The 12,290-nt window shown below is 34.9% G+C and overlaps 1 protein-coding gene across 2 annotated transcripts; it reads right to left on the bottom strand.

Moving 5' to 3' along the window:
• Positions 1–3,317: 3,317 nt before the first annotated feature.
• Positions 3,318–7,884, bottom strand: LOC127118770 (probable pectin methyltransferase QUA2). 2 transcript variants are annotated; one of them, XM_051049027.1, is made up of 9 exons: positions 7,578–7,884; positions 6,306–6,979; positions 5,941–6,073; positions 5,416–5,656; positions 5,096–5,309; positions 4,782–4,954; positions 4,399–4,702; positions 4,012–4,150; positions 3,318–3,781 (listed from the first exon to the last, which is right to left on the bottom strand). In XM_051049027.1, the coding sequence occupies exons 2-9, from the start codon at positions 6,968–6,970 to the stop codon at positions 3,623–3,625; spliced, it is 2,028 nt and encodes a 675-aa protein (XP_050904984.1). In that variant the 5' UTR covers positions 6,971–6,979; positions 7,578–7,884; the 3' UTR covers positions 3,318–3,622. The 2 variants fall into 2 exon arrangements, with proteins under 2 accessions (XP_050904984.1, XP_050904985.1); XM_051049028.1 differs by lacking the exon at positions 7,578–7,884 and having other exon boundaries at positions 6,306–7,530.
• Between the last annotated feature and the right edge of the window lie 4,406 nt (positions 7,885–12,290).

Genomic DNA, 12,290 nt, shown 5'->3' with positions numbered 1-12,290 from the left:
ATGAGAGCGTACATGTTGTATTTGGTTGGCACGTCCGTTTTTGTGGACAATAGTGTCACTTATGTGGATGTGGTCTACCTACGATACATCGATGACTTAGAGCGGATCTATGAGTATAATTTGGGGATCGCTTATTTGGTCTACATGTACTACAAGTTAGCTGAAGGTTGTATGTGGAAGACAAAACATGTGACAGGAAACATCACATTATTGACGGTAATATTTATGCGTCTTTTAGTGTGTCATTTTCATAAAAATTTTGCTACGTCCATTTCTGCATCTTTTACTAATGATTCATATGTACCATTTTTAGGCTTGGATCCTCCAAGACCTCCCACTCATATCCGGTTGATCATGTGTTCTGACCTAAACTGAGGATATGCCACGTGCTTCTGCATTTGTCTCGCTAACTGAATCAGACGACTGAGCCATAAGAGTGTATCTTGACCGCTTGGTAGCAGATGATATACATTTTCGTACTTACGTCACTCACCGTGAGACACGTCCCTTTGACGTCATAATCTTATACTCTGGATGGTTGGCTTACAGCTCAGGTCTGACGTATCCTCATATGTTTGACTGTGTCATGCGGCAGTTCATGTTGGTGTAAGCCCTAGAGGCCAATACTTTTGGTACTTGTATCGAATTATTTATCAATGATAAAAGGCTTTTTCTTTATTATGTTTGTCTAATAAAGTCCCTAGAATAGATAGTCTGTTTAATGTATCAAGTGTGACTTAATCATGAGATCACATTAAACATAAGGACACTATTCTTAAAGTATCCATAGTCGAGTTTTATTGCGAAGTGGGATAATACTAAAGCATTAAGACTATTATGTATATAGACTGATGATCACATCTCATAGATCATGGATAAGGAGTTATCAAGTCTTAAACATAGGTATGAATATTAAGAGTAATATTTATACTGGATTGACCCGCTATGAGAATACTATATAGAATGTTATGCAAAGTGTCATAAGTTATTTTCATGGTGATAATGGTGTATACCACCCTTCGACCTAAAACCACTATAGACCATAGATGTAGAGTCGAGTGCCTTATTGCTGATCAAACATTATCCGTAACTGGATGACCATAAAGACAGTTGATGGGTATTCCACGAAGCATGCTAAGGGACATGAGTGACCTAGATGGAATTTGCCCATCCTGCGTAACAGGATAAATGTCTATGGGCCCAATATTGAACTGGACAAGGATGACACGGTCTATGTCTTGTGTTCAATATAAACATAAGGGCAAAAGGGTAATTATACATATAATTATTATCACAGAAGGATTTGTCAGATCACATGACATTTTCGTGTCTTGGGTAGCAGTGATGTGTTGCTAGATACCGCTCACTGTTTATTATGTTAAATACGTGATTTAATATAATTGCCAATGCCGCGAAAACCTACAGGGTCACACACAAAGGACGGATTGATGAGAGATAGAGTAACTAAGGAATACCGTAATGTACGGTGCCCTTAAGTGAATTGTAGAACATCGTAAGGTACGGTGTACTTAAGTAGAATACGAAATATGGTAAGGTACCACACACTTAAGTGATTTTGGCATATTATAAGATATGGGCCATATACACTTGAGTGGACTTTTTAGCTTGCAGTCCACACAAGTGGTTCTATAAATAGAACCCTTATGTAGAAGCATTAGTGCAGTTGCAATTTCATTTCTCTCTCTCTCTCTCTCTCTCTCTCTCTCTCTCTCTCTCTTACTCAAAGCCTTCATTCGTAGCAGCTAGCACTGAGATTGAAGGAATTCGTTCGTGTGGACTGAGTAGAGGCGTTGTCATTGTTCAACGTTCGTGATCGCTTCGTAGATCTGCATCAAAGGTTGCAATCGCCACAAGAGGTAACGATTCTATCACTGATCATGCCCATTCGTAAGGATCATTAAAGGAGAAATTTTAAATTTCGCTGCGTTTTGGATCGCCCTTCTCCTTCAGTTCGACTACATGCTATTTATTTCTAGAGATCCTTATGAGTTTTTTCCTCCCGCTATGACATGTAGAGGTATATATACAATGTTTGATGATTATCTTAATCTTATGATATTAGATGAGTCATAGAGTACCATAGCTCCTAGCGACTAGAGTGTTGTACACGACTACATCCAGTGGTATTTCAGGGTGTCACATCCTTATATGACACATAAGCCAGCACATCAGGAGATCTTAGAGGTGAAGCAAGTTATAACATATCATGGTGTTGATGTGTTGCCTAGATGTTGTCTTATCATGAAGATTGGGCAAGCGAGTATTGACAAAGGACTCTTTTCGGATGGCTTTGAGGTGAATGACATTTTAGATGTCATGATAAGGGAAGTATAGGAGGCACTGCAGTACGAGAGGCATCGTAGGAACATGAGGGCTCAAATCCGTCATACGCAATAGTATATTAGTATTAGTATATACTATTTTCGATTCTATTTTATTTTGACTTCATTATATACTCCAGATTTATTAATTTATATATGTCATTTTCATATTATTCCGAAAGTATGTGGTTTAATTTATACAAAATCGAAAATGGTATTATAGCTATAATATATCGTCAAATTCATCAGAGCATCTATAAATCAAAGTAAAAAATTATTGTTTTGTGTGATTCCAGAGATACATCTTCAAATTCTTTTTGGTATGAATACGGATATGCATCTCCAAAACAATTTATATAAAAAAATGATGTTTAAATGAGGAATGCATGAGATGTACATTGAAGGTGTTCTAAAGATGCATTTTTAAAATAAATTTAAAAAAAATATATGAAGTGAAACTCAATTAGGGCATCTTTTATAAAATGCACAATGCGTCCAAAAATGCATTTTAGATATAAGATTTAAAAAATTGGATTTTCATAAGATTTTTTCACTACTTAGCAATTCCCCTTCCTTTGCCCGAGCTTCCAAACTACAGCCCACCATCAAGAAATTTTCTTGTGGTTACACCACAAAACGTAAATCCAAAGGTGCCACATACCAGGTCGACGCTGACCCTCAGAAATGAGAAAGATAGAAGACTACTAAAGATTCTTTGTGATATGGGTAAATCTTTAGATCAATATACTGAAGAGAATGAGGATTATGACCAGGAACGGATGGTTGTTATTACAGAGGAGGATGATCAAGTAAATACTGATGAAACACTGAGCAAAATTAAAGACCACAATTTTCTCATTCAACACATTTTGCTAAAAAGTCGGCTAAGGTCGTTTCGGTTTATCCAATGGATTGGATGAAGCAGCCTCCAGCTAGGGTAGTCTTATACACTCAGCATTTTATATACCACAACAATGGCAACAACTTATTTATCATTTTATTCCCAATAACAAATTTGTGTTTATGAAACTCTAATCAGACATCACAATGAAAAATAAATCTACCAATATTCTTGATCAACTGCTGTGTTGATTGTGTAGTAATTACATGACCCTATGCACACCTTAGGCTACATAGGAGATATGTGTTGGAAGGTATCATCTTCTATTGCTTTTTCTTCTTCCTTTTGCAATCCTCACTTTGTATGCAGAACTTTATGATAATTATGGAAATGAATACATGTATATTATGGTATAATTTCTCCAGGACTTCTCGACTAATTAGCTTGCATGTTTCTTAAAAAAAGGTTTCTGGCATATCAGAAGTTTCTCCTCGCTGTTACTTTCGATTTCTATGACTCTTGCTTCCCATTTCAGCTGCGCTGTTAGAGCTCTAGCTGATTCCACTAAGGGAACTGTGTCGCGAATTATAAACCAACCCTGCACGCGTGACAAATAACAGCATATCAGAAGGCATTCCATATGATAAAATAACTTAGGCTCAGAATTTATAGGGGTCACACAATTTGTGTGACAAAATTGACACAATTTCAAAATGATTTTTGAAATTGAAGATTCTCAACGACAATTGTCTCTCTGACACAGTTTTAGGTAGTGAATTTAATGACTCAAAAAATTTAATGTAATCGAGAATCTTTAATTTGACTTACCTCAGGGCGAAGTAACCTGTCAATTTCAATGAACAGATCAAGCATGGTGCACTTGCGCGGATGGGAAAATTCAAGAGATAGAAGCCCAGCTGCATGCACCAAGTCATAGGTTCTTGGGTACGTCGGAAAAGCATCACACCTAAAACGCCAACAAAACTCAATAATAAGAAAAACTATAATCTGTATTAGGAACTAGAAACTATACTTCAAGACTCTAATAAATCACAAGTTTTGATATTTTGTAAGCTATGGAAGAAACTAATATTAAGAAAACCATAACTCTTATGTATTTAGAAGGAAACAAGATTTATAAGATGGAAGGAAGAAAGTAAATTTAGCATAAGCCAGAAAATTCATATAAGAAAAAGAGCAACGAGATTAAAATACCAATCATGCAAAACGCCAACAAAACCTCGGTCCTGGATCAAAGGAAGATAGTTGAGTCCACTTATTGGGACAACATTCATTACCCACACAGACTTTCTTGCTTGCAATAATGCAGAGTTAAAGCCTCCGAAATTAGCATTCATGTCTAGAATATTTCTGAACATGTTGTAAGGTGGCGAAGGGTCCTCGTCACCGGGCCTCTTTGGATGATCAGAAAATATTAGAGGCGAAAGGAGTGACCAATAATTTTGAACAGCTGATTTCCAGCTGTCAGAATCCTCAGCGAATTCATCAGGCAGCAATCCTAGTGGCGATACAAAAAAATTAATCACTGAGAAACTCTGTTAAAGTATAATCACTTCTGTAAAGAACATAACAATTACCATGTATGGCTAGCTCGTTCTTGTTCAAATTAGCTCGAGAAGGCCATTTTTCCCTTTTTTCAATCGAAACCCAACGGCTGCTCTGCGTCCCTCCTATGCAATTTTGCAGTTCGCGATAATATGGAGACTCCACATCAAGACCTCTACCACACAAAGGGCGAGAACCAGGCTTTCTGATGATAAAAATAGGTAATGCTAAGGATCAATGCCTCTTTAATTTTGAAGTAAAATAAATGGCATAGACAGATAGTAATCTGTTTCCAGTTACACAAACGTGAAATAATTTCTCATAAACACATGTAAAGCAGGATTACCTTGAAGTATAACAACTCTTTTTACTTGCTTTCTTCCATACAACAGTTTCATCTTGCTGTGATAACATTTCCCAGCAGAGATTTTCTGTAAAATCGTGCACGAACTTCCACCTTTTCTGATTCTCCTTATTACGAGCATTGGTAAGTGGTGATGTCCAGACAAAGTATCCGCCCGGTCTTAAAAGTCTATCCGCTTCAATCAAGAGATTTCCATCTATACAAAACATAATATGGATGTCAATAAGAATACAATTTTTACATACAACAAAATTTATGGTTTTAAAGCCAAATAAAAAATTAAAGATCCTAAATTAAAATACCTTTCTGGTCCCAATCAATGCCACATCTTGCACAATGTAACATATCGAAGGACAGAGACGGATATGGCAATTGTTTTGAAGTGAAAGAAGCAATCATAGCAGGAAGACCTCGCTCGAGAGTAAGCTGAACTTGACTACCAGAAGGCTCGTAATTTGCAATGCACAAAGTCAAAAGTTGACTATCAAAGAGGTGTGCTCCGAAGCTACCATAGCCACAACCTATGTCTAGTATGGTTCGAATCTGGAAATTTCAGGAAGCCAAAATTTATCAATCAAAGTTTAAGGTAAGGAATATCACAGTCAAGCTTAACTCAACTCGGTTTCAAAGTCACCAAAATCTATCAAAACACAAGTCCCTCCAAACACAGGTTAGAACAAACAATTTCAGACAAGGGTACAAGCTTCATCCAGAAAGTACCAAATAAGTGAAGTGTAAATATGATGGATCATAAGACACATCTCGAAAAAATGAAACCAACAAACACTCAATTTACCAATTTCAATAAAGAGCATATATACACTTACCCCAGCTTGTCTGAAGGAAGATTCATTTCTAAGTCCAATCATTTCAGCAATCTGATGTGAGTAATCTTCAACTCCATCAAACATATGAGATGCTGAACGAAAGGAAATTTGTTCTTCATCCAACATCATCATCCTGTAATTGAATGAAGAAAAAATATTAAAACTTTACCGACAAAAAGTGCAATCGATAGCAAGCATGCTTTTAAATTGTGGTTTACAACTGCATTATAAACAATTTTGAGGTATCTGCAATGGCTTCGCAAGCGCAATTTTGACTGTATCAGACACACTTTCCAGCAATATAAAGGTTTGCAGCGTACCGCAGCTGCAAAGTTACAAGAGAGTGAAAAAGACATGTCAGTTACCTTTTGGTCAAGCTTCCAGAAGAAAGAACTTCTTGGGCAGTGATTTTTACATTAGCAACCCAAATAACATCTTTTCCAGTAGGCCATCTAAGAGGAACTTTGTAATTAACTGGTGGCAGAACCAAACAATTTTGCCTCTGGTCATATTCACATTTCCTTTCAAACTCATTTCCATCAGAAACATTAAAACAAGGAACAAAGTTTTCCAACTCAGAAGAACAAGTTTCCAATTCTTTCCACCTTGAAGCACCCCTAGAAAACTCACCAATATCCATCAAATCAGAAACAAGCTTCTCTTGGAGCCTCCTATAACCATGGTAAACGCGGCCTCTTGACGAAGATGACAAATTCAAAGTCCACCAGAAAGATCCAACAAGAGCAAGAACAGCTATAAAAACTAAACTAAACTTCAATGAAAACAACAGCAACTTAAAACGGCTTCTTGGGGTGCCAACAATGAATGGATCAGATGCAAAACCATTCTCTTTATCTGAAAAAACCAACCTCAGAGGAGACCTCAATCCTAAAGGAGTGTGATCTGAAGAACCCCTTTTATCAAAATCATCCTTTTCTGTTTTGTCTTTGGATTGTGAGTCCCATGATGAATCATTGATGCTGTCAGGTACACGAATTCCAGACACACCTCTATGTAGAGGCCTGGACATTCTCTATCTCTGAATAACCACAACACAGAAAACTTCAATTCAACTATTAAATCTTCAATTCAACTATTAAATCTTCAAACTATTAATGTTCTTGACACTGAAAATGAAGACTAAGAAACCAATAGACAGGTGTTGTTTATGTCAATTCAACACGTTATCAGTTTTTGACAAGAACCCATTTTAAAGAATCCAGCTCCAGTTAAGGAATCACAAGTAAACAAAACCAAAATTAAAAAAAAAAAATGAAAGTTAAATAAGAGAGAGAATAGAGAAGAAGAAAAAACAAAACTTTTTCCTGTAAAAGGAATCGAAAACAGAGGAATAAAGACAAGAAAAAGGAGTAATTAATTCACCGCATCTGATATAAATCACGGACCCAGTAATGAAATGGATATATATCAGTAACCATTAAAACCAAAACTTAAAAAAAATAAAAAATTTGAAGTATATGGGTTGGTGAGCAGCATTAACAGACTACATAACAGTGAATTTCCACTAGCAAGTCAAAAATCATTATTCAAATCAATAGTTACTAAAAACCAACTATTGAAAAACTCAATTGGTGTGATTATAGATCAAAGAAAAAAGAGAAGCAATAGTATAGTACCTAGTTGTTTGTTTGATGATAAACAATACAGTACTAACTTGCAATGCAAAACACAATAGATTAATGGTTTTATTGTGTTTTGTGTAATGTGAGAGTGTGTGTGGTTGTTGTTCTATCTTTCTCTCTGAGTAATTTCGTCGAATGATTAAAGTGCATTGGAAATGAAAGAGAGAGAGAAAGAGACAAAGAATGAGTTAGCTACAAGCAAGAGAAAGAAGCAAGATGCAAACAGATTTTGTACTGATCCGATTTCAGCACAGACACTGCTTCGGTTTCAGTACAATTTAATAATATTCTGAAATTTGCATATTTTTATACAGTAGTACCAAGTTTTTGTTTTCCCTTTCTTTTTGACTCAAATACAAGTTTCTAAAACATTTTTCTGACATTGTTTTTCAACTTTTCTATTTTATTTTTCATAATACAAAAATTAATAAATTAAATACAAAATTAATAGAAACCGGGTATTTTAAGAAGTTGATTCAGACATTAGATTTAATTTCTATGAATGACGTGAAGATTTTTTTTTTTTGAGTGATCTGTAAATATTTCTATTTGACTTGAAATCGATTATGATTCTGATTTTGATAAATTCTCGGAATCAAACTGAAAATAAAAAAAAAATCGTCAAAAGAATTTAATGGAGGACATTTTTGTCTTTAAGCATCTAGTGAAATGTTAACTGTTATTTATTCCTGTGAAAACATAAATATTGGTGATAATTTAAAACTTCTACTAAAAAAGAAAAAGTTGTAATAATTGTTAACTGTCCTGTGTGAAACATAACTGTAATTAGAAATAATAAATGAACGCGCTTATCTTTGCCGGTGGATTTTCAATTCTATTTGTGAACTCTGAAAGGTACTTAAGATTGATTAAGGTAACCTAATTAATCAATTAATTAATTAATTAAATAGATAAAACATAGAAAAAGATAGGCAACTAATCGTGTCCTATGGAATAGAACATGTGTGATTAAAATGGCACATGACACTTTTTTCTCATATGGATCTATCTCATCTTTTTATAAGGTGTCAATGCCAGCTTAAAATGAAGGAGAAAAAAATGCTTTTCTTAAAAAAGTTATGCATTGAAAGTGATGTAGGGCAGTAAAATTAATTGTTATTATTACGTATTTTTCGTTTAAAAAATACAAAGAATTTATAAAAAATTATAATATTTTATAAATATATTTATAAAAAACATTTTTGTAAATACAAAAAGAAAACTATTTTCTTAAAAATTTAGAGTCCTGTACCAATTCTAATACTAATTCTAATTCTTAATAAATAATATTACTAACCGTTCTGGTAAGGTTATATATGTCGGTAAATTGGGATTCTATCACCACTTCTTGTTGATGGAAATGGAATAAACTAGCTATTTTGACTTGAGGCTGAATTGAAATGCTGGATATTATGAATTAATAAATCAAACAATTGGTGTGCATTCACATTGATCAATTAGGCAGTCATAATTGCAAGAGGGGTCGCAATGTCCTTGTTCATTAAATATTGTTTGATAGCATATGGATATGTTTGTGGCGGTTTGGTAGAAATTCACTTTGTACTTTTGGTTTGTGAATATTTACCCAATTCATTGGGTGATTCGGGTGAAAATCCATTAAACTAAAACAGCATATGTTTGTGAAATGAGTAAAGCAAGCAAATGTTTTGAAAAATTGGAGCGCGAATCTTGTGCTCAAACCTCAAGTTGGAGCTTCTGATAGGCGGACATATAATTTAGTTTCTTAATGTGTGAGATGTGTTGAAATTGTAAATATGTTCACAAATTTAAAATGCTTCTCTTATTAATTATTTTAGTTTATGGATTTTCTTATAATTAATTTAATTGTCAGATGTGTTTTTCAATTCATCTATTATAAACAAATGAGGAACAATATCTTACTTGGTGTGTTTTCTTCTTGTGATCGAGTTTTAACATCTCTATATGAAATTTTTCATGAAGTGGTGGTATCGGAATAATCACAGAAGTCTTCACCACATTTTTTACGAAGTGGTGGTATGAAATTGGTATTGATAGTTTTGGTTAATTTAGATTAGCTTAATATGAATTAAGAGATGATGTTAGAAGTAGTTCATATTTAATAGTATAATATTAGTTTTGTTAAGCTTAATCTAATTAATGTAGATTAGCATTGTTGCCCATGTGGCATTATTATATATATATATATATATATATTATATATATATATATATATATATATATATATATATATATATATATATCTATATTATATATATATATATATATATATATAGTACTGTAGATGCCAATAGTTGTATCCACTAAGTATTGTATGCAATGTGTGTGCAACCATTTTATTGTAACTGTTTTAGCAGAGTAGTGGAAGCTTGTTATCTTCTCTTCTCTCTTTTCTTCTATCTTCATATTCTTCATCTTGTGCACCAACAATTGATATCTAGAGCTATGATACAGGTTCACATGGAAACACGGGGAATTCTGAGTGAACGGTGGGGGTTGTGTGATTGATTTCTTTTCTTGAGTTTGTGTTGAACTTTTTGATTGGAATCGTAACAGAATCACATTTCTTGATTCTGCGGGATTGGGAAACATTAGTGTTTGGTGAGATCTGAGTTTTGCATAAGGTTGAAGATGAACGAAAAAGGTAATCTGAGTACCAAGCTTCCAGTGTTCGGTGATAAGAACTGGAATCGGTGGATGATTCAGATGCGTGTGTTGTTTGACGTTCAAGATGTTCTTGATCTCGTCAACGACGATTACGTTTAGGTTGTACTTTCGACAAATGCAACGGATGCGCAGAGAAATGCTCAGCGTGATCTGAGGAAGAAGGATCAAAAGGCGTTGTTCTAGATTCATCAGTGTGTATATGTGAACATGTTTGAGAAAATCGTTGATTTGAAGATGGCGAAGGCTACGTGGGACGCACTAGATGCTACGACGGTGATACATCAGTGAAAAAGGTAAAGCTTCAGTCTCTACATAAGTAGTATGAGAATCTCATCATGAAGAACAATGAGAAGGTACTGACTACATTTCCAGAGTGATTCAGATCACAAATGAGATAAAAACATGTTGAGAAACTCTCTTTGAAGAAAGCATCATTGAGAAGGTACTTAGATTTCTTACTCCTCAATTTGATTACATCGTTATAGCAATTGACATTTCTAAGGATCTGAGCACCATGAGAATTAAAGAGCTGCAAAGAAGTATAGAGGCGCAAGAGTTGCGTCTGACTGAAAGAATATCTAAGAGAGAGGTATAGTAGGCTCTGAAAGCTTCTTTTGTCAAGAAGGACCAGAAGCAGTCTTTGTGAGAGGCCAAGAAAAACATGGTAGGTCTTAAGAGTCGGAAGCCTCCAATTCTAATGAGAAGAAACATCCGAAGGGAAAGGAGAAGCTTGACAATAGAATAATTCAATGCTACTGTTGTAACAGGTTTGGCCATAAGGACTGTTGGTCAAACAAGAAAAGGAAGTCAGAAGAAGCAAACATAGCCATATGAGGTTATGATGACGAACCTGTGTTATTGATGGCTTATAAATCTAATGATGATGAACCTGTGCAATTGACGATTTATGATTCTGAATGAGACTCTGAATATGAGTCAGAGTCAGAAGATGACTCTAAATATGAGTCAGAGTCAGAAGATGACTTTGAATCTGAAGTCGATTCCGATTCTGAATATGAGTCAAAATTAGAAGATGAGTCAGAATCTGAAGGTTCTGAAGAAGAGTCAGAATCTAAGGGTTTTGAAGATGAGTCAGAGTCAAAAGATGACTTTGAAGATGAAGATGGGTCAGAGTTTGAAGATGACTCTGAAGATGAAGAAGAATCTAAAGGTGAATCTGATTCTGAAGGTGAATCTGATTCTGATTTAGACTCTGATGATGATCTAGAATCTGGAGGTAATTCAATCTCTAGAGGTGGAGCTTCTAAAGTAAGAGCTTCTGAAGGTGGAGCCTCTGAAGATGATCCAACTTCTAAGGGTGGTCAGGCATCTAATACTGTTCCAAAAACAGAAAGAGATTCTGAACAAGTTCAGAGGCCACAAAGAATCAAACAAATACCTATAAGATTTGCAGAGTTTGACTTGTTGCAAGATAGTAAAGTAGACTCTAAGGAATAAGTCATTCAATGTGTCATGTTAGTAGACTCTGAACTAGTCAGTGTTGAAAAAGCGCTCAATAAGAAAGTGTGGTTGAAGGACATGAAAGATTAACTTGAGCTTCTGAAGATATTTGACATGTTAAATTGTAAGGATACTGTCACACCGTCAGAAACAAATCCAAAATTGGATTCTGATTTTGAAGGTGATGATGTAGATGCCACAACTTTCAAGCAGTTAGTTGGATCTCTGAGGTATTTGTGTAATATCATACCTGAATTTTGCTATGCACTTGGAACGGTTAGTAGGTTCATGAGTAAACTGAAGTGGTCTCATTACCAAGTTACTGTCAGAATTCTGAGGTATATTAAGGGGAGGGGATTTTGTAGTATGGAGTTTTGTTCCCTTCTGGTGAAAAGACTAATTCAGAGCTGATGTATTACTCAGACTCTGATTGGTGTGGAGACAGAGTTGACAAAAGAAGTACTTTTGGATACTTGTTTAAGTTTCTGGGAAGTCCTATTTCTTAATGTTCCAAGATGCAACTGGTTGTTACTTTGTCAACCTATGAAGCAAAATACATTGCAGGTGTTGTGGCTGCAT

This window comes from Lathyrus oleraceus, chromosome 2 (assembly GCF_024323335.1).
Source record: "Lathyrus oleraceus cultivar Zhongwan6 chromosome 2, CAAS_Psat_ZW6_1.0, whole genome shotgun sequence".
Lineage (NCBI taxonomy): Eukaryota > Viridiplantae > Streptophyta > Magnoliopsida > Fabales > Fabaceae > Lathyrus > Lathyrus oleraceus.
Note: the sequence above shows the minus strand (reverse complement) of the source record. Positions and strands in the feature narration are given on the sequence as shown.